Source organism: Cricetulus griseus, chromosome 5, assembly GCF_003668045.3.
Source record: "Cricetulus griseus strain 17A/GY chromosome 5, alternate assembly CriGri-PICRH-1.0, whole genome shotgun sequence".
Lineage (NCBI taxonomy): Eukaryota > Metazoa > Chordata > Mammalia > Rodentia > Cricetidae > Cricetulus > Cricetulus griseus.
In genome coordinates, this window is record NC_048598.1 from 20,232,723 (window position 1) to 20,255,745 (window position 23,023).

The 23,023-nt window shown below is 46.1% G+C and overlaps 1 protein-coding gene across 1 annotated transcript; it reads left to right on the forward strand.

Moving 5' to 3' along the window:
- The first annotated feature begins 11,354 nt into the window (after positions 1 to 11,354).
- Dusp23 (dual specificity phosphatase 23) lies at positions 11,355 to 13,534 on the forward strand. The gene is made up of 2 exons (XM_027418938.2): positions 11,355 to 11,723; positions 12,532 to 13,534. The coding sequence occupies exons 1-2, from the start codon at positions 11,457 to 11,459 to the stop codon at positions 12,715 to 12,717; spliced, it is 453 nt and encodes a 150-aa protein (XP_027274739.1). The 5' UTR covers positions 11,355 to 11,456; the 3' UTR covers positions 12,718 to 13,534.
- Positions 13,535 to 23,023: the final 9,489 nt, after the last annotated feature.

A 23,023-nucleotide genomic window follows, 5' to 3' on the forward strand; every position in this document is an offset into this window, starting at 1 on the left:
AGAAAGACTAAGACTGCTCCTGTGTGCAGGCTTAAAAAAACAAAAGACTTAGAACAATGCCAACCATTAACTACCATCTTTTCATGTTCTCATGAAGCAAGTGTCTTTTTATCACTGAGGATCTTTACAGTATCAAGAATTTCAAATAAAGGTCTGACTCATTAAGTGCGTGTTTGCTGGAGTCATACCAATTCAAGAAATAAATTCTGTATGAATTTGAAAATTCCTCATCCTAAATCACTATTCAAACATCTGAAAGATCATATAATGACAATCCCTCAGTATTTGAGCAGGAGAGAAAGAACTGAATAGAACCATTGGAATTTCAAAACCAGTATTTGAGTTTGGTTAAGATCAGATGTTAGACATAATTTATCTTCCCATGTGAAGATATAGGTATACTTATTTTTCATTAAAAATAAAGAGAATCAGGGATGTGTTTTATTGAATAGTCTCAAAAATTCTCTTATCAATCATTTTGTCCAGAACAAGTAGGAATCTTTTATCAGTAGTAATGGGTAATGATGAATACATTTGATTAACGGTATCTTGCTTTCAAAAATTGATGTCATAGACCCTCTCCCCAAAGACACCTTCTCCTCTTGCTACCAAGTTTGATTTTAATAACTCATGTATGTTTGCATTTCCCCCCATGATGCAGAATACTCCATCAAAGCATAACAAGGGGATTTGCTGAGAACTCAATTTGTACATAGTGGGGTTTTTTGTGTTTGTTTGCTTGCTTGTTATGCAATTAACCTTCTGCCTTATGTTGCCAGTTCCAGCAAATGATGTTCTTACTCCAATCAATGAAACAACAGGAGAAGTTCCTAAATACATTCTTTGGGACTCCTGGGGGTCACTAATACACTCTATATTTTTAACCTATCAGCTCTTCCAATGTGGATCTTACTGTGGCAGCAATGATGATGAGGGAGAGAAGGATCGGGGAGGGGAGGAGAGCCAGCATTTATTGAGCTTTCATGGTCCCAAGCATTGCTCAAAGCACTTTATGTAAATTAATTTATGTAATCCTCACAACTGTTGAGGCAGGGTGTTGTGATAATTTCCCCTTTGCACAGACATGAACACAGAGACAGAAAGCCATTTTTCTGGTAATACAGTTTTTGAATGGCACATCAGGACTTGAACCCACTACCAACTCTGTTAATTCAAAGATACCAGTCTCGTGCAGAACTCAGCCTTCTAGCCTTCCTCTGACTCTATTTTCAGCGGCAAGTTACTAACACACATATACCTTGACAGTAATTTACCCTACTTTTTGATGATTTGCACAAACTGTTAATAGGCAATATTGATGCCTCTGGCCAGTTACCTAACCAAAAGCATCTCAGCCAGACATTCTCTCCTTAGTTGTCTAGGACTCTAGATTCTTCTGGAACTCAAATGGGATTGCTACTCCATCCACTATCACTACAGTTGTCTGTATTTCCTCTTTCTGTAGCCCTGGTGACCTTCTACCTGTCCAGTTCTCTGTAACTCATTATTGCCTTCCAGAGATCCCCTCATACACTTGTTGAGTGACACATAAGCCCTGTGGGATGAGTTCATATTTTTCTCTTCAGCTTCATCTTATAGCATGCCTTTGTAACAATGTTTATCCCCATCACTCTGTGACACTGTAGGTGGCTGCCAATCCCACAAAGCTGGGTCTCTGATGTGTTATGCAATTCTTCACCCATTACACTATATTCCAACCCAACACACAGTCAGTCAAAATGTGCTTCCAGGGAACCCAATGTATGGCAGGGCCTATGGCAAGCACAGAAAACAGACCTGGATCCTTGGATCTTTTATCCCTACCATCCCTGACTTCCAACTTAGAAACATGATTAATTTTGGCCAATCTGGAAATAAGAAGAAGGAAGGGATACTTTAGAAAAAAAAAACTCAGACTAAACCACCTTTATAATGTCTTGCAACCCCACCCCCATCCTCTTGATTTCTCTCTAAGGCAAGCATTTATTAGTTTAATTTCAACACACACACTTGTACCTGTAATTACTATATAATGTCTGTTTACTTTTTTAAACGAAAATGAATTTAAATTAATCTTGTTTTGTGAATTTCAAGGCACCCCCTGAGATAAATGAAGACACTCCAGGGTGTCATCAAACCAGTGCTTGGAATCCTTGCTCTAGAAAGTGGAGAAGCGAGCTCATTAAAACCTTCAAGGAGCCAGAGGGAGAAATGCATGCAGATATGCAGGCAGCAAGAGCACAGAAAGGAGGGAGTTTTAGATGTGCATCATATACAGAGTGGGGAAAGGGTGACCACCAAAATGTGGTTCTTCGGGAAAATTTCTAAAATTTCTCTTAGAAATTTAACCATCAATGTCATTTACTCCTAAGGCCTCTCTATCACAGAGTTGACGATGAGGACATTTCCAAAGTCCCCTTCCTTCCCTGGTCTGAATGTGATGTGTAAAAGAAAAGAAAGGTGAGTATTATTTTCCAGCGGTCAGCAAATAGAAAGAAGACAGGTTTGCAGCATCCAAGTCAATTTCTTGAGATGCCTTACATCAGTACTGCAGACTGAGATAACTGGTGGGAATTACTCAGAAGTCTTTGAAATTTACAACAGGATTGTTTGCCGGTAATGATTTTGAGAGCATCTCACTTGGGTCTTACAGGCCAAGCTCATCTGTGACCTTTGCTGAGCAGCCCATCCAACAAGTATATAAACTCAGACTCCTTACATTGCTTCCCTCCTACCTGGGCAGCACAGAGTGGCTTCTCCTTCCTCTCTCTCTCTCTCTCTCTCTCTCTCTCTCTCTCTCTCTCTCTCCTCCTGTACTTTAATTCTTTTAAAATATTCATTTGTATATCGTGTTACCAAATGTTTGAAATGTATAATAAACATTCCTTGTAGTGCTGGATTTACCCAGAATCTTGCATGTACTAAACAAACTCTACCACTAAGCCATACCCACAGATCTATAGAGACTCTATGGACGTGCAAAAGAGGCACATAAGCCCAGAGTGGTAAAGAAGCCTTCCTAGGACACGACACTTGGTTTGCTTCCAGACTGAACACTGGTGGAGATACAATGTTGCAACAAGCTAAAGAACAGGAGAGTGGGTGAATGACACCGTTGGACAAAGCAGGAAAGAGCACACTGCTTCTCTGAGGACCCATGCCTTGCTGGCTGATGAGGACAGACACTGTTACAGAGGCATGCTGTAAGATGAAGCTGAAGAGAAAAACAAGAATCTCATCCCAAAGGACTTACGTGTCACTCAACAAGTGTACAAGGGGGTCTCTGGAAGGCAAGTGCAGAGTACTTGATGGGTTAAGATCTGTATTCTGTTTCTCACTTAAAAAAAAAAAAAGATCTGTATTCTACGGGCTCATCAGGGCTACATAAAGGGGAAATTTGCAGACCAGACTAGAGGAGGAAGTCAGTCCAGAGGCCCATTGACATGATGAGTTAAAGAGGTTCTGGATAGATGGAATATAGGCGGGAAGATCTGCCCTGAAACAAGAAAGAGGGTGCAGTGTGCCAAGTTGCCCATGGTTCCCTCTCTTTCCTTCAAATTATGGTGAAGCGGTTAAGTTCATAAATTGGATTACAGCTAGAAGAGTTTCTGCCATGCCTGGAATGGAGTTAAAAGTGAAGAGGGCAGGGAGTGATGTTTCAAGAATTCCCCTAGAAAGGAAATCTAGGAACCAAGCCCTTCCTTGGAACAAAAACAGGAAAAACACATGTACATTTAAGCATATTTTTCTTGGATCTCTTTCTAACTTGTACCTACAGCCAGTAGATTGTTCTAACTCGGGCTGTTAGGTGTTTCTAATTGGCCCTGGGCTTCCATCCAGGCCAGTTAGACTCCTCTACGATCCCATTCCCTCCCTCCCCGTCTCTACTCCCTACCCCCATTGCTGCTGCTGCTCACGTCCTCTGTCCACAGAGCTACTCAGTTTGTCAGTTCTCGAACCACTGCATTACTGTCTCTGTGCCCGGGTCCTCGTTTTGTGTGCTACCAATGACTATCAAGCAGAAAGGAGAACAGCTACAGGCTAAAGCACTGAACAAGAGGATTCAAGGGCAGCGGTGTGAATATGAAACTCAAGGCGCTCCCACCGATCACGGGAGGAGCCTGAGATTCCAAATTTCTCACAAGAACCATGTAATGTCAGTTGTGGGTCAGAGCTGTAGAAGCTCTAATGGGAAGGAGAAGCATTAATAGAAGGACCTGCTGAAGAGCAGGGCTTTGGGAAGCTCCAGGGGAGTGAGGTGTTGCCTGCGTGAGCTCCATACATTGACTCTATTTGTTGCATTTTCAATGGAAAAAAAACCAGTGTGTTCAACAGCTTTGGAAATTAGAAGACTTAAAATAAAGTGAAGCGACAAGAAACAATGTAGCAACTTAGGATCTCCTAACACCACTGTAGCCAAAATATTAAAGATCAGAAAACAAATAAGAGTGTCTGGAAGTTTTCTATTGATACAGAAAAAAGTGCCACAAACTTGGTGGCTAAAGAGATATTTATTATGTCACAGATCTGTAGACTAGAAGTCTACAGATCCTTCACTTGGAATCTCAACAGACTGACTGCAAGTGTCCACTGGGCTGTTACTCATCTGAGCTCCAAGCACCACCAAGATGGCTTTTGTAGCAGAAGTGACTTTGCCTGAGTGTTCTCCCTTGGTTCTGCCCTCACCTGCCTTTGCTGGGCAGTTTGACAGACATTAAAGCCTTCCCATCCACTCCCCTATCTCCAACTACCATGGTAACATTTGACATACATAAGGAAGTATCCCCCAACATCCCAACACAAGCATCTTAAATGCAGAAATACAAGAAATCAACTAGCAAATTGTGAGATTTCAGCTAGGGAACGTTCTGCAACAGTACACAAATCACACATTTCCAACAAGACAAAGAGAGAGAGGGAGAAACAAGGAAAAGCTATCAGTGCCATCTGGTGGAAAGACCTGTATTAAAATGTCCAAGGTGATCTGGCCACACCCGGACCATTTCAGACCTCTAAATCCTCAGACAACACAACCAGTAGATTCCAGGGCAGTGTCAGCATTAGTCTATGGGGGATGTGTCTGGTTAGGAGCAACTGTGTTGCGACTGTTCACATCCTGTACATGGCCAGTGGTAAAGCAATTTATATGTCATCTCTACGTCCAAATACTGTATAAACTTTTACCTCCAACACACACACACACACACACACACACACTCTTTTTCTTTTTTTTTTTTTTTTTTTTTTTTTTTTTTTGGTTTTTCAAAACAGGGTTTCTCTGTGACTTTGGAGTCCGTCCTGGAACTAGCTCTTGTAGACCAGGCTGGTCTCGAACTAACAGATCCGCCTGCCTCTGCCTCCCGAGTGCTGGGATTAAAGGCATGCGCCACCAATGCCCGACAATCTTTACCCAAACTACTCTAGTAGGTTACTCTACACATTTGTAGTTCCCCAGATGTGAAAATTTTGCATTAACCTCTCACAAAACCCATTCATAACACAATTGCTCTTAGTGTTACCTTTCCCTTCTGCTTTTATTTTCATTCTTGTATTTATTGGAAATTCATCCTCTTCTTTCCTTCAAATAATACTTTCATCTACATTAGTTGCTGATTTCTGATTAAACAATTTCTGATTAAACAATAAGTACTAATTAACTCAGTTTCTCTGTGAAAGGAATTCAGAACAGGGTTGGCTAGATGGGTCTGAGCCAGGTAGTCCATGAGATTACAATCGAGATGCTGTACAAGCCACCTAAAGTCCTGACCAGGGCTGAGGAAGATCCACTTCTTGAATGGTTAACTCACTGGCTTGACTACCAGTCAGAGGCTTCCGGTCCTCCTCCCAGAAGTCTCCCCAAGTCCTTACAATATGGCAGCTTAGCTCTCCACAGATTTCCCTTGACACATCTCCCTCCCAACAAAAATAAGGAAAAAAGACAAGATTTTTGTGGCCAAACCTAGGAAGTTATAGACTCCCATTTCAACAACAGCCTACTGCCTACAAAAGCCAGCCCTAACATTGTAGAAAAGAACTACCCTAGACATGAGATGCCCATTGGGGGTATGTTGGAAGTTGTCTTCCACACAGGCTCTTCTTCATGAGTTCAATTTCCAGATCTTTGGGTTCTGGTATAAAGTTTGCTTGTAGGGGAAGCTGTAGCCACGCCTTCTTAGGGGCTGGCTACAGGTATGCCTGACCATGCTTGTGAGGGCGTGGTCAGAGTGACGTAGTTGGACTGCGTTTGAGCTTTCGGTTTCTCTTTGCTTCTTGCTGGACAGACCACTACCACGCCGGCTGGCTAGGTTGCTCTGTAAGTAAGGCTTTTCCCTATTAAATACCCTTATATTTCTACCTGACTCCGTATTGGTAATTTCCCACTATATTTGCTAACACAAAGGAAACTCAGAACATTTCAGACACAGACTGTAGTTCAAGTGGTCCTCTGCTTTGATAGGACACAGGGTCATAACTGGAGGAAGCAAGTGTCTGAGCATACCTTCACCTCCTTGCCAGTCAGGAAACTTGTGGTGGTTTCAGTGAGACTTGTTCCATATGCTCATAGGTTTGAACACTTGGTTCCCAGAAGGTGGAACTATTTGAGAAGGATTTAGGATGTATGGCCTTGTTGGAGGAGGTGAGTCACTGAGGGAAGGCTTTGAGGTTTCCAATGGCCACACTGAGACCCATCCCCAACCCCCACCTGCTACTACACTCAGGAGAGCAGGCCCTGCACCTCACCAGGGCAGCACAATAGAGCCAACACTGTTAGCACAGGTGCAGGAGAGGCAGCCCCAAAGTCGTAAGCATGGGAGAGCTGTCCCCATTTTACATCTGGCAGGCCAACTCTACAACTGCCCAGGCTCAGAACCAAGGTAATGAGTTGGCCCATCCCATCATCCACCCTATGATCTGCTGGGGCACTCAAAGAGACCTGACCTGCAGGCCCAAAGCTGAAGGACCTCCACAGCACAGGGCAACAACAGGATTATCCAGGAGGAGACCTAACGAGGACCCAGCATCAATAGGGCAGCAGAAACCAGAAGCCTAGAGCCAGACCAATGACTCTCTGCAATGGACAAAGTAGAGCCAGACCAATGACTCTCTGCAATGGACAAAGTAGAGCCAGACCAATGACTCTCTGCAATGGACAAAGTAGAGCCAGACCAATGACTCTCTGCAATGGACAAAGTAGAGCCAGACCAATGACTCTCTGCAATGGACAAAGGGTTCACATTGTGACTCACTGTGTCACACTGCAGTTCAGCTTCCACGATGAGATTTCTAAGTTTTTCCATTTTTTTCTTTCCTTTTTTCTCTTAAATTTTGTTTTATTTGGAGGGTGTGCTGGGGCGGAAAGCAATGAATGGGATCAAGATACATGATGTAAAAGACACATAGAATAAATAAATACATACATACATAAGCCCATGCCATTCCCAGTCTCTCTCCCTCCCTCTCCCTCCCTCTCTCAGTCCGCCTCAACTTCTACTGAATGAGATGTGAGCTCTCAGCTACTACCCCAGGGCTATGTCTGCATGTCCACCTGCCTGGTGCCATGTTCCCCACCATAACAGTAATGAACTCTGACCCTCTGGAACCATTGTAAGCCCCAAATTAAACCTTTTATTTTATAAGTTATCTTTGCCATGATGTCTTAGCATAGAAAACTAAAACAGGCATGCACATGCATGTGCACACACATGCGTGTGCACACACATGCCCACACATGCGCGCGCGCGCGCGCGCGCGCGCGCACACACACACAAGAATTAAGTCAAAACATCATTATCATCTAGAGGATGGGTGGTTAGGTCATGCTAAAACCATTCCATTGAGCTTATGAAAGGGCAGAGAACGAAATGGAAAAGGAAGCAAGCCCATCTTTAGAAACTCTAGTGGTTCCAATCCAAGCTTTCCCCCACCCCTGCTGACTTCTCTCATGCTTGTTATGTTCATTGCACAATTAGCTTTTGACTGTACATTATCTGATCGTCAGATAATGACAATTGCTTTGATGAGCAGTTTAGTAGTTATTACATGTTCTGGGAATAATTATATCTGTGTCTCAATGCCCCCCAAGTATGTCATACATTCCTTGAAGTAGAAAAATTACTAAAGCTTATTGCTCCCCAAAAACATGTCCCTCAGCACATACATACCCACATACTACCAATATGTGAGCATATAATAGGGACCGTGCCCATAAAGACCAAGAAATATGGCCCCTTCACAAAAATAGTAATTAAATGGAGAATCGCTTTCTAAAGGGAGAGACAGGAAAAGGGAGGTCTATAAGATGGAGATTCATCTTGCAAAAGAGGGAGATGAAAGGGTGACTGAGAGATGGAAAAGGATTGCAATGCTTTGTATGAAAATGTCAAAAAGGAAAAAAAAACTTCTGCAGAAAATAAAAGCATAAACTCAACAAATAGTCAAATTAGTATGAAAACATGTTCTTTAACTGTATATACACATGTAAAAATTCACTGAAGTGCATATGCATGTCATGTTTTTTTTTGCCTGTCATGTTTTAGTGTGTGAATTATATTGCACTTTTAAAAAATGAAGTTTTAAAAGAAGTTTCACATAACATCCAACACAGTCCTCATGCAATTAAAAAAAAATCCACAAACACCTGGAGACTCATAGTGTCTTGGTGTTTGTCTTGCCTAAGTAATCTGCTTATTTTTTTCACCCATATCCTTAAGATTTTGAACACCATGTTCAGGCTCCAATTAGAATGAAAAGATTCAACAAATCAGTCTTGGTTCCAATGAAACCAGGATACCTGGGCTCAACAAAGTAACTCCATAGTGGGAGGTGAGAGACACAGAGCCTAAACCCTCGTGAGGCCCAGACAATCCTAAACAGACTGAAGGATTCTGTCAGGATTGTGTAAGGGGCTGACATGGTTAGTTAGTGGCAGGACACCTAGCCAGAACTAGCCTGAGGCTTTTATACAGACACACTCAGCCAAAACAGAAAATTAAATGAGATCCCTGGCATTGGGGTACAGCTGAGACAGGAACTCTGAGCCCTTCCCTCCCTGGAAGGAGAGACAGATGAGCAGACAAAGGAGAGGGAGCCAACTTGTGTGGGAATGGCAACTGTGCTTTTTGCCTTACAGAGACCCACAGGAGAGAGAACGTGCACACTGCTACAGTTCAGGACCTTGAGAGACAGAAGAATCTGTCTCCCCCAAAACTCTTTTTCCCACTGGAGAAGACAGGCTTGGAGCTCGATAGATAGCAAGGAGATAAGGGACCGGCAAGGAGATGTGTGGGAAGTTCTTCCCTGACAAGTAAAAGGAACAGAGGGACAGAGAAGGCAAAGGATCTGAGAAGCAATGAGCTCACAAGGACAGCTCCTGAAGTGTTAATTCCAGAGGCAGCCCAGTCCTGATAACCTGAAGATGGTCACCTGAGAGAAGCTGAGTATGGTGACCGTGGCTCACAGGCCACACAACTCAGGAGGAGAACTGGGCAGCTAGGAAGACGGAGAACTCTGGGAGAAATGGCAGGGCCAGCTGGAAGGTCTTTCATCGGACTCTAATGCAAGGGGAAACCTGGCAGGAGACTGCTCTCCTGAAACGTGGGAGAGCAGTTGAATGCACAGGCGGTCCACCTGGGGGAAGAAGAACTTAGATTTTGCTGAAGCCACGGGATAACTTTGCATCATAGGCAGAAATGAAGATATTCTGGGGATACTTGTGTCCCTCCCTCGGGCTGTCCAATTGCTGAAACAATGGACTCCAGGATACTGGAATTTCCCCCAGGAGTCTCAAGCTGGGCAAGGAAAAGGCTGGGAGGGAGCCTGATGTCTGCTAGATGGGGAACGTATCTCCCAGAAAGATTCCACAAGTCCTGACAACCCGTCTCCTCATATGAGAGACTAAAGAAGAGAGTATGGCGATGGGCAGGACTACACCTTGACCAGGAATACTCAGGTTTGCATAACTCTTTCCCTGAACTTAAACCCAAACCTCACGCCTAGACATCAAAGGTAGACTGGGGGGGGCTCTTTTTTCCACTTACTAATGCAGCACCCTGAATAAGCCTCCCCTGCTTTCACTTTAACTGGCCCGTTGAGGACAAGTAGCCAAGCCTGGCTGATTATAGTTGTCTCCCTAGATTCTCACCCTAATGACTCTAGCTAGTAACAAGAGAGACAAGTTCATCTTTATGGCCAGGTGCTGTGGGCTTAGGTCAGTGTGCCCAACTTCTCTCGGCCTCTGGTTGCTGGTGTACAAAAAGGATACAAAAATACTCTCCACATTTTGTTATTTGAGAAAGCATACAACACAGACAGGGCCTGGCACAGCGCTAACAATTCCCATAATTACTGGTAGTCAGATTCACGGTACCTCGTTCAGTAGACAGCACGCAGTACCCTGAACCCGGGTGAGATACTGCTCAAGAATAACACTGATAAACTCTGTCTGACCAGGCTAGAGTGACTGGGGGAGCAGGACCTTGAATAAGGAGATGTCTGAACTGTGAATAAAATTTTTTAAATACCCAGGGCTTTAAACAAGATGGTGTTTGGAAAGGTGTGAGGATGGTTGAGTGATGGAAATGCCATTTCCTGTTTGACTATAGGAAAGTGTTGTGCTGTTGACGATTCTTAACCTCCTCTGTGTCTCAGTCTTCTCATCTCTAAAAGGGGGCTGCTTTCATCAACTATCTTGTGCCAATTCGCTAACATATTAAGAGTGCTTGCACGAGTACATACCACAAAGCAAACGCTCAGTTATTGCTAGCTGTTATGTTGTTGACTGTAATTACCATATTACCCTGAGCGACATTTCAAGGTGCCACATGTCAGAATCCCCCCTCTCCCCGAGCCACGCCCTTTTTTAACAGTCCCAGCAATAGTAAATGATAATTGCCTGGGACACAGGAATCCCCTCTTACTAGAAGAACCCAAGAAGACACCCACAGTGACTGCTTGGACATTAGGGAGATTACCCACCCACGCCTGCGTGACCAGGCGGAAGCAGCTTTGTCACCAACTCAAACCCCTGTGCATAAACAGTGAAGGGGAGACTAGGCCCTTAAGAGTGAGTGACAGGGCAGCTGGCCCGCCGTGCAGTAACTACAACACACCACCAGGGAGCAGCAGAGCCCAGCCCTAGGTGGTTTTGTCTACAGGAGCAATTAATTTGTTCCAGGTTTCCTTCGTGTATCCGCTCCCGGCTGCAATCACCGAGCTTGTTGTTGATCATCCAACCTATCAACGAGGGTCCTGCTCCGGATCAGCGGGACCAGCGGGCCCGCAGAGCTCGGCTCGTCTAGGAGCCGTCTTAGCCCCGCCCCCGCGGCTCGGCCAACCCTGGGTGGAGAGGAGCGTCACAGGGGCGGGTCCGGGGACCACGTGGCCCGCTAAGGGGGTGACCGGGTCGCGAGGGCGGAATAGGCAAAGCTGGCCTCGCCCTGAGTGCCCTCCCCCCCGCGATGGGCGTGCAGCCCCCCAACTTCTCCTGGGTGCTCCCGGGCCGGCTGGCCGGGCTGGCGCTGCCGCGGCACCCCGCGCACTACCAGTTCCTGCTGGACCTGGGCGTGCGGCACCTGGTGTCCCTAACGGAGCGCGGCCCCCCTCACAGCGACAGCTGTCCGGGCCTCACGCTGCACCGAATCCACATCCCTGACTTTTGCCCGCCGGCCCCGGAACAGATCGACCAATTTGTGAAGATCGTGGACGAGGCCAACGCCCGCGGAGAGGTCAGCGCGCTCGCCTAGGCCGAAGCGAAAGGGCGGAGCCTGGACGGAAATGAGTGGGCGGGGCGGGGGTGGAGTCAGAAAGGAGAGGGCGAGGCTGTGGGCGGGGCCTGGTGGGACCCGGCTGGGCTGGAGCTAGATGAAACCCACCCATCCTCTGACTAGAGTCAGCTCTGCTGCTAGAAGAGAGGGAGGCTAGGTGATGCCAAGCAGGCTGGAGAGAGTACTGTCAAGTGAAATGCTTCCAGGAGTCGGCGGAGCGCCGAAGCCAGATGGAAGTGGTTCAAAACCCATTTTCTAGAGGTCCATATGTCATGGAGACACACTTGTAACTTTAAATTTTACTAGCAGCTACGTTTCATAAAGAGATGAAACGAAACAGGTGGAGTTAATTTTGCTACTAATCCAATAAGTCAAAAATATTATTTCAACATGGAATCAATATGAAATAAATTATTAGTGAGGCATTTGCAGTCTTTTCCGTGCCACATCTTCAGAGCCTGGTAAATATTTTACACCCAAGCTCAATTTGGACTGACACATTTCAGGTAAAAAATACCACAAGTGGCTGGGTGTTCTGTAACAGACAGCACAGATAGAGGGGGCAGGAGATGCAGGCTGAGAGCCCAACTTGGGAACCAGCCACTTCTGAGGCCTCCATGTCACCAGAAGCAAGGACAGTCCTCAACAGTGTTGCTGTCACTTGCCCTCTGAGGGCCTGAGATTTGTGGGGAGAACAGCACCTTTCGGTGGGAACAGGAGACTGTTGGGGAGGGCATTGGACTCCACTCCATGGGTTTCCTCTTCACAGGCTGTCGGAGTGCACTGTGCCCTGGGCTTTGGCCGCACCGGCACCATGCTGGCCTGCTACCTGGTGAAGGAGCAGGGCTTGGATGCAGGGGATGCCATTGCTGAGATTCGGCGCCTGCGGCCGGGATCCATTGAGACCTATGAACAAGAGAAAGCTGTCTTTCAGTTCTACCAGCGAACAAAATAAGGAACTCGACAGCTCCCCCTGTCTGCTGCTGCTTGTGGAAAATGTGGCCAGGGAGGATGGAAAGTGGACTTAAGTTCTACAGCCTTCAGCTCCCTTTGCCTCCTATTGGACAGAAGTAGTATTTCCCCGAAGCCATAACCTGATTGACAGGATGGCTGAGACCCCATGAATATAAGTTAATAACTAATAAGAACTCATTTGCACTGCATGGCGTTACACAGCACTCCCAGTACATCAACTCCATGTAAGCCCTGGGTTGTAGAAAAGATAAAAGCCATTTCTGTTCTTTGAATGAGGTGGCTAGAGCTCATGGTCACAGTTCTGGAAAACAGAAGGATGGGCCAGGACTGCAACACACGCTTTTGTCTCCTTGAAGATGTTGAAATTCTAGGTGCTGTTCCCTAAACGTATGTGATATGGTTTCTAGAGAACGGGTTAGTGAAAGAGATCCGTGTCTCTGGCCACCCAGCTCCGAGCAGCCTCGGGGCTCTACACTCCCACACCAGGAGTGTCCTTGTTGATATCACCCCTTATGTAGGCTCATCTGCTCCCACTTGGGTCACCTTTGTTCTTCTCAGGGTACAGAAGACTTGGGTGTCACAGATGTCTCTCTTCTCCCCCCTTCCTCTCCCCCTCCCCCTCCTTCTCTCTCCCCCTCTTCCCCTCTTACCAGCCTCAGGTGTACCCAGCTCATTTGTTACCTCCAGCCTCTGTGTCATCCCCAGCCTCAAGCCAAGGAATGCCTGAACTGAGTCTTGGTGGTTATATAGAGTGGATATTAAGTAATCAAATAAATAACTCTGGGCTGTGACTCTTGGCCATGTTTCTTGGGTTTTGTCTTCTTCACGTCTCCCCTGTAGGGCTCCATTCTGCCATTGGCACCACACTTTGGAGATGAGATGAATGTCATACATGAGCCCAGTGGACTCTCTTATAATGTCAGTCTGAATTTTTGCCCTGTCTTCTGCCATAACAGGCTGAACTGAAGAAGGGAGATCCACCCTGAGATATACATCGAGTGCCTGTGTGAACTAGGTGCTGTCAGAGGTGGAGGCGACTCAGCAAAATAAAACATGATTCCTACTCTCAGGAGAAGATAGGTAGTGACAGTCCATTCCCACATGACAGATGCTAAAGGCCATTTCTACTATTGCAGGCTCAGCACAGAATAGTCAAGAATTCCCCTATAGCCTCCATCTCTTGTATTGAAGACCAGAGCTTCGCCTATGCCATCCCCTCCCCAGGACTTCTCTCCCCGTCCTCTGCTGGCCCTAACTAAACATTATCCAGCTCACCCTTCCACAAAAGGCTTAGTTAAACAAGGAATGTAAGGTGCCCTCACCTAGAATCCTTTTTGTGTCAAACGGGGGAGGTCCATTCCTTAGCTACTTCCTTGGATCCTATCTAGCCCTCCCAGGGGAATATCAGCCAAAGAGAAGAAACGCAAAAAGTCCAGGCACTCAGGCTGTGACGGGGAAGGAGGAAGTATATACCACGTGAAACCCTGGCCTTCCCATCACCAAAAGCTCCATGCCCCCTGCCACTGGAACGCCTGCCCATGATGCAAACCAGACCATCCCCCAAGGGAGTGTGCATGTCTGTGTAATGTTTTCCTGAGGAGGGCATGGCCCAGGAAGAGAGTGGAAGGTGCATTTCCTCAGCTCCTGCGGTTCATTGTCAGAGCTTACCCCTATGGTAAGCTGAAGCTGCCCCGGAGTGTGTCTCCTCACCAGCACTGATCAGCTGGACCATGTGACCGGTCCTTGGCCTCTCTGTCATCTGTTCCTCCCCATATCCTCTGCACTGCCAGAGCAGAGTCTGCTCTTCCTCCCCAGGCTCCTTTGAAGGAGACAGAAAATTTTTCTAACCCCATTAAAGCCCTGTGTGCAGTTCCCTCCCCATAATTTAAGCAAGTCTCCTCTGCCTCAAGAGTTCCTTAGGGAAATAAACATATAATTATGTGCTTAAGGAAATCGCTTTTAAATAAGTAAGAGTTGACTTCAAATGAAAAACTCTGCCCTTCTCCTTCTACCTACCTTGAGGGGTTAGCCTGGAGCTCTTTTATGTCCCAGAATTCTAACCTTCCTACCACCCTTTCTCTGGTATTTTTTCCTGCTCATTTATGGTCCAGGATTTTTACCGTCCCACTTTCCTCTCTCCAGTACTTGTCACCAAGGAAAGGTCACACATTAGCCATGCCCCATGCCCAGTACATCCTACACTGGTGCCAGGAGCACACCTGAGAATATATTTACATTTGCACCAGCCCAGAGTTTCATATGCTTAACAACTCCTGACGTTTCTGAACTGGAACTGAATAGTTGGGGGGAGGGGACTCTATACCGAAGGATATTTAGCAGTGCCCCTGGTTTGTACTCACTAGATGACAGTCACACACTCCTCTAGTTATGACAACCAGAGATGCCTCTAGACATTGCCACATATTCCCCGTGGGAACAAAACCTGCCCCAATGAGAGCCCCTGCAACAACCAACATGCAGGTTCCATTCTCTCTGGAAGTAGAGGAACAGATTTGGGGTCTTATGTATATGTACATATAGGGTACAAAGACCAACTCACATATTGACACTTTTCCAACCAGTGTCTGCAAGTCAAGTTATTCCTGGGTTCTCAACTGTAGATGGAGGTTTCTGTCCAGCCTGGTCCCTAAGCCCTTTAGTCCCAAATAAACACACAGAAACTTAGGTTAATCATGAACTGTTTGGCTGGTGGCTCAGGCTTCTTATTGACTAGCTCTGTCTTAATTATGAACCCATTTCTATTAATCTGTGTATCTCCACATGGTCTTAGCTTACCAGTGATGTGCAGATATATATCTTCCCTGGCAGCTACATGGTGTGTCTCTCAAGACTCACTCTCTGTGTTCCTCCTCCCAGAATTCTCCTAGTCTGGTAGCCCAGCATGGCTACATCCTGTCTGCCCATTGGCCAAAACAGCTTTATTCATCAATCATTAAGAGAAACATATATTCACGGCATGCAGAAGGACATCCCCCATCACTCAACTCTCCGAAGGCTTGCCTTCCAGCAAGGTCATAAGCACTACTGACTCTCTACATTCAGAAGGATTATATTCCCAATGAACTGCTGATGGGCGTGGCTGAAACAGCTTCTGCCACCTGTTCTAGTTTGGTTTCTGTTCCTGGAATAAACCTGGCTGTCTTAGTTAGGGTTTCTATTGTTGTGAAGAGACACAATGACCACAGCGAACTCTTATAAAGGAAAGCATTTAATTGGGGCTGGCTTACAGTTCAGAAGTTTAGTTCATTATCATCATGGCAGGAAGCATGACAGCATGTAGGCAGACATAGTACAGGAGAGGTAGCTGAGAGCTCTACCTCTGGGTCTGAAGGCAGCAGGAAGAGAGAGCAGACGCTGGGCCTGGCTTGAGCTTCTGAAATCCCAAAGCCCACCCCCAGTGACACACTTCCTCCAACAAGGTCATACCTACTCCAACAAGGCCACATCTCCTGACAGCACCTCTCCCTGTGGGCCTATGAGGGCTATTTTCATTCAAAACACCACAATAATCAAACACAACTTGAGAAGGAAAGGGTTTGCCTCGTTGTGTTAATTAGGGCTTCTATTGCTGTAATGAAACACCATAACCAAAAAGCAAGTTGGGGAGGAAAGGGTTTATTTGGCTTATACTCCCACATCCTTATTCATTATTGAAGAAAGTCAGGACAGGAACTCAAACAGGGCAGAATCCAGGAGGCAGGAGCTGATGCAGAGGCCACTGAGGGGACCTGCTTACTGGCTTGCTTCCCTGGCTTGCTCAACCTGCTTTCTTATAGAACCCAGGACCACCAGGCCAGGGATGGCACCACCCACCATGGGCTGGGCCCTCCCCCATTGATGACTAATTGAGAAAATGCCTTTCAGCCGGATCTCATGGAGGCATTTCCTCACTGAGGCTCCTTCCTCTCTGATGACTCTAACCTGTGTCAAGTTGACACACAAAATCAGCCAGCACAATCAAGGAAGACAAGGCAGGAACTGGAGGCAGGAACTGAAGCAGGGGCCATGAAGGAACACTTCGTATGGAATTGCCCTCTGTAGCTTTCTCAACCCACTTCATTCATTCATTCATTCATTCATTCATTAACCTTTTATTGATTTTTTTGTGGATTTCACGTCATGCATCACGATCCTATTCTCTCCCCATCTCTTCTGCCCTCTGCCCTTGCAACCTCTCCCAAAAAAATAAAATTTAAAAGAAAAACGAAAAGCAAAAGAAAAAAACGTCTCTGTGTAGAGGCTGTAATGTGACACAGTGAGCCACAGGGTAAACCCTTTAATCCACACACCTTCACTTGCAAGTGCTCGTTGCAATGAGTCATTAGTCTAGTTTGAGGCATCTGGCTTCTGCAACACTATCAACACTAGACCCTCACTGGGACTGCTCTTGGATATCCTGTTGTCGCCTTGTGTTGTGGAGATACAGCAGCTTCGGATCTGCAGGTCTGGCCCCTTCACATGTTCCAGCAGTTCATAGGTAACATGGATGCTGGAGTGAGCTAACTCATAGCCCAGGTTCTGGGCCTGGGTGGTGGTAGCTAGGCTGGTCAGCCCAACAGCCAGGGTGAGCTCTCCAGCACTGCCCTGGCTATCTCTCACCCAGTGCAACAGGCAGCAAAAAGCAGGGGCAATTAGGCAGCTCTCATGCCCTCACCTGCACCCATACCACCAGGGCCAGCTCTCCTGTTTAGCCCAGGCCCACTCTTCCGAATGCTGCAATTGATGAGGGGTAGAGTGAGCTCTCCTGCTCTCATCCCCCTCCTGAGGCCAGCTCTCTTGCCTGCTGCAGGGGCAGAGGGAGGGGTGGGTGAGGGCATCTTTCCCTCATCCATGCCACCACATGGCAGACTAGAGGGGACAGAGTCAGCTCTCCTGCTCTCACACCCTCAGGGTGGCTCACATGTCCCCACTGATAGATCTAGTATGCTACCTGGGTGAGATGCAGTGCCCACTCTCTTGAGTGCGGCACCTGGTAAGAGGCTTGGACAGTTCACCCAGTCTTGTGACCTCAGGGCCAGCTCACCTGCCTGGGCAAGGGGCAAGGAGGAGTGTCAGTCTGCTTTCTTACACAACCCAGGACAACCTGCCCAGGGAGACACTGCCCACATTGGGCTGAGCTCTCCCATATCAATCAGAAATCAAGAAAATGCCCCCACAGACATGTCCGCAGGCCAATCCAATGGAGGCAGTTTCTCCACTGAGTCTCACTCTTCCTAAGTAGACAAAAAGTAACAGCATTGCCCCTGTGTTTTGTAAAGGTCATTCCTGTTTATTCCCAGGTACCTGACAGGGCTCTGCTGAATAGAGGATTTTTCTTCTTGGAAACTTTTGTTCCATGCTATCTTGGCTCTGCACTGGCCACTTGGGCCCATCCCTGGGAACGTTGTTCAGATGCAGGAACAGCTTGCATCAAGACAGAGGGAAACCAACCACAGTTTATTTGAGAAGATTTCTCCCTACCTGCTGGCATTGCCCTTGCAGGATGCCCAAGACAGTGCACAGGACAAACCTACTCCTGCTCCCACATCATACAGCCCAAGATCAAGATGTCAGGAGTGCTGGTTTTGATGCACCCATACCCTTGTGCTCTCTGAGTTCTGGGTCCCAAGATGGCTTGAAAGGTCGTGTATCTCAGTTTAATGATGCAGAAGGAACTACAGTGAGGTCATAGGCCCTCATCTGCATGCCGGTGAGCCTGTCCACAGTTCCTGTGGAGTGCCCATTCCTCTCCCATCTGCCCCTCTCAGCCTACCCTAACATATAGCGGCACCTTACAAAGGGCAGTTCGCTGTTGATCCCCCTCTGCTGAGGAGGTCTGCTCCTCTGAACATGCTCCCACCTGCACAACATTAACCCCAAAGTCGGTTCTCCCTGGGGAAATGATGGGCATACTCTCTGTGACAGAGAATCATCTAAACCATATAGCCTTTCTCAGCATGAACTGCGCCCATTTGCCAACCTTCAAGTCAAAGCTCCTGCTATCTATGACTTACCATTCTTTCTGAGAGGGAAACTAATTTGGTCTCACAGGAATTTTTGTCACAAAACAATGACAGTCACCACTAATGCATTTCACAGTTTGTCATACCCGTACTTTGCTTGCTTATATAAGCATAATTGCCGTCATTTATGAAACACCATGTAGCTGGTGGTTTACATACCCTGCTTTATGTAATTTTATCATTACAACCCTGCAAGTCAAGTGATTGCTCCTTCCTATAGACGGAATCAAGACACAGAAAGGTGAATAGTGTGCCAAAAAAAATCACACTTGTCGTAGTTACTTTTCCCATTATTGAGACTGCTGTCCTGTCCGGAGTCAACTTAAAGGAGGAAGGGTTTGCTTTGGCTTACAGTTCAAAGGGTTACAGTCCATCAGCCATGTTGAGAGAAAGCATAACAGCAAGAGTGTAAAGCGGCTGGGAACTGAGAGAGGATGTGAAGTAGGGCTTGGCTGCTGAACTTCAAGCCCCACCCCTATGGACTCACTTCCTCCAGTTAAGCTCTGCCTCCTAAAGGCTCTACAACCTTCCCAGCTGCGGATCAAGTGTTCAAACACATAGGCTTATGAGTGGGTGTGGGATCAGAGAGAGGCATCTCACATTTAAACCATCCACACCAAAGAAACTGGGGTATAAATCCAAGTCATCTTCATCACCTCCAAAGTCTAAAGCTTGTGTTTCTTTCACCAAACACCCTCCTGACAAGACTTACCATATGATTCTAGGGACATGATAGAGTCTGTCTGCATTTCAGTGCTCAATGTTACCACATGTCCCCAAGGACCCATTTCTTCCTCCTCAGAAGCCAGAGAATAATCCTGCACCTAAACCTGAAGTCAATTGCACCAGAATTATGTGCTATGCTTTACCATGTGGCCTGGGGCCAGAAGGATTTCTCAGTGCTGACAACCTGAGTTCAATTCCCTAGGCCCACAAAGTGAAAGGAGAGAACCTGCTCCCACACATTGTCCTCTGTCCTACACACACGCACACACACACACACACACACACACACACACACACACACACACACACTAAAATTTTAGCTGCGATTATAAACTAAAAATCAAGTGTAGCCTTGGACAAAGTAACAGAAAAGTAGTTCTGTCAGATCCATTATTCTCTAACATGCATGCAGATGTCCTCACTGGGAACGACAGTCCTGAGGCTTGTGTGGCTGGCGTGGAGCCCTCAAAAATGTCTTTTTATGTTTGATAATTTATTGAAAATCCTTCTGCTCTTTATGGTTTTGTTGTTTGACCCCTTAATGTATGCCAGGCACTGTGCCAAGGGCTTTGCAGACATTATCTCATTCGCTCTTCTAAAAGAAATGGTATAAAATCTGATGCACAAAGCACTACCACAGTAACCAATCCACGATTACAGTAGTACCCAGAGACTTGAGTATTGTGCCCCGAGTCACGCCATAGAACAAGATGGAAGCCTGGAGTTGGCAATTAACCCACCTTCCCTTCCATAGAGCAGAGAAGGGAGGTTGTAATTAAGAAATAGAATTATCTTGCTCAGAATTGAGTCTTTTGGTCTCCCAGGGCCATCGGTGGAGCCCTCTGATCACAGGGTTTCAAGGGCACTGTCATTCATCTATTGTCCACACTGTCCCAGCATCGTTTCTAACAGCCTTCTGCCTAAAGCATCAAAACTGGAGTCCCCTGTTGATTGAAAACTTATTTACATAAGCACATGCCCCATGATATCCTACATTTCTCTAGCTATTAAAGATTCAAGGCACACTTTTAAGAAGGCAGCATGCTTGTCCAAGCAAACAGAAATTTGAAAAACACTTTGGTGCACACCCATGCCTGAAACTGATGCCTTATTTGCCGCCTTGATAACTGAGTCCTTTGTGCCAATAAATTGCTTAAATTACTGCAACCACCCCCTCGCCCTATTTCTCCCTTGACTTATTCTGCCACCATGGATATGTGATCACGGAACAAATTAGTAATACCACCTCTGAATTTTCAGTGTGTGGCACTGAAAACGAATGATAAACAGCTCTGGGATTTCCCCCCCTCCGGCTTGTATAATGACCACACTCATCTTCATTACTAACGTACACAGAGTAATGACTGTTGTGAATCCGAGGTGGCCTTTGGGAAATGGCAATGGCTGCAGATATCTGCTGGTCATTTCGGATACATTGTATATGCCATTGCTCCTCCTTACCCCCACCCCAAGAAAACTCATTGATTTCCATGTTTTCTGATGGTATCACATCTTCCCAGTGATGGGTGAGACCACACTGGGATCCACCCCACAGACAGAACCCTGCGAATCCTGTTCACAATTCATAAAGATCTAAAACATCCAACTATTTTATGGAAGTTAGAGAATGCAGATTAAAATCTGAGAGTAGGGAAAAGTTCATAGGACAGAGTCCAGGAGAGACTAGACACACATTTCCAGTTGTCCTCTCCCAGGAGAGTCACATGGGCACACTTCTCCTAGCAACAATGAGTAGAAAAACATACAAAGTATTGCCAACCACAGATGCTCCCTTGAACTTTGGTGAGCAGAGTTTTATTGGGGGTCAGTCACGCATGCATGCAGCATGGAAATGACTGACCTTAGACTCAGTTTCCAGCCCCAGCAGGGGCCAAATTGAAGCAGCATGGTCCATAGCAACTTAGATATAAGTAAACAGGTGTTCACCATAAGTCACATTGTTGACATGGATCAGCTGGCCAGCCTGAGGTCTCAGCTATACAGAAATACTCTTATCATGCAGAGTATTCCAAAGGTTTGTTGTCCATCTCACAGGAGCTAAGCAAGGAAGGGACTGAAGACCTTTGGGATGTGTGTACTGGGCATCCCCAGCCTGCTGGGTTAACTTTAACTGCACACCACCAGATACTTAGTGTATTAGTTACTTTTCTGTTGCTGTATAAAATACCATGACCAAAGGCAACTTAAGGTCGGGACAGGTTTATCTTGGCTTACAGTTGCAGAGGTATAGAGTCCATAGTGGTGCAGAAAGCATAACAGCAGAAAGATGGCTAATCACATTCATCCACACATGGGAAACAGAGACCAGAAAGTGAAGCAAAGCTCCAATGCTCAAAGCCCAACACCAGTGATGTACTTCCTCCAGCAAGGCTGTACCTTCCAAAAGTTCCATAACTCTCCCCAAGCAGTACCACCAGCTGGAGTCAGGTGTTCAAGTACATGAGCCTATGGGGGACATTTTTTGGTCAAACCCCACACTTGGGGTTCTCTCCATTTGATAATCTGGGCAGCTGTTGCTTCACTCTAACTAACCCCCAGCAGTCTCTGTTTTACCCATCACTCTTTAGAGAAAGGTTCCCAACACCCATGTCCACACTCCCAAAGCATCTGCCCTTATTTACCTATGATGAGTCAGCCATTCAATAGCTTCATCTCTCTCTCTCTCTCTCTCTCTCTCTCTCTCTCTCTCTCTCTCTCTGTGTGTGTGTGTGTGTGTGTGTGTGTGTGTGTGTCTGTCTGTCTGTCTGTCTGTCTGTCTGTCTGTCTGTCTCCACCAGAAACTAAGGATGTCTTTGCCCATACTTCTAACATCTGGCAGGATGCCCATCACATAGCTGTACAATTAGCATAGAGTAACAAATTAACCAATAGGCTGTCATGTTAATGAAAGAAAGAAAAGAATTAATTTAGGGGATAGATAATTTAGTGAAGGAATGCACAACACAGGTACTCTTAAGTATCAGCACAAAAAATGGAAATATGTAGCACATCAATACTTAGGCAATGGTATAGCTATTGGAAATATAAGAAGAGTAAGTCTGCTAAAGAAAAAAAATATTTTAATTCAATCTTTCAAAGAGATGTGGTTGGATAACCTGAAGAGACATACAGGTGTTGAATGTTATTAAACATACTAAGGCCATGTGCTAAGTGCAAAGTCCATTCAGAGAGGCTCGGATGAGGTAGAGCAGGGTGTTGGGTGTCCTCGAGGGAAGGAAAGAAAAAAGGCATCTAAAGGCATGGAAGAAGTAAAATCCCCAACCCGTGGGAAGTAGAGGGTTCGTGGTCAGGTTAAGATTGTACGAGAACCATATGTGGATTTTAAACATAGAGTAAGGGATTACCATCCTACAACCACACTGCCAGAGAAACTAGTAAACAAAGAAGACCCTAAAAGAGACAAACTTTGTCCCCTGGAGAAGGGGAAAAGGTCACCATCCCCTGAGCAAATTGAGAACATGGGAAGAGGGGGGAGGAAGCTACGAGAGTGAGAAGGGAAGAAAAGGAAGGATGCAG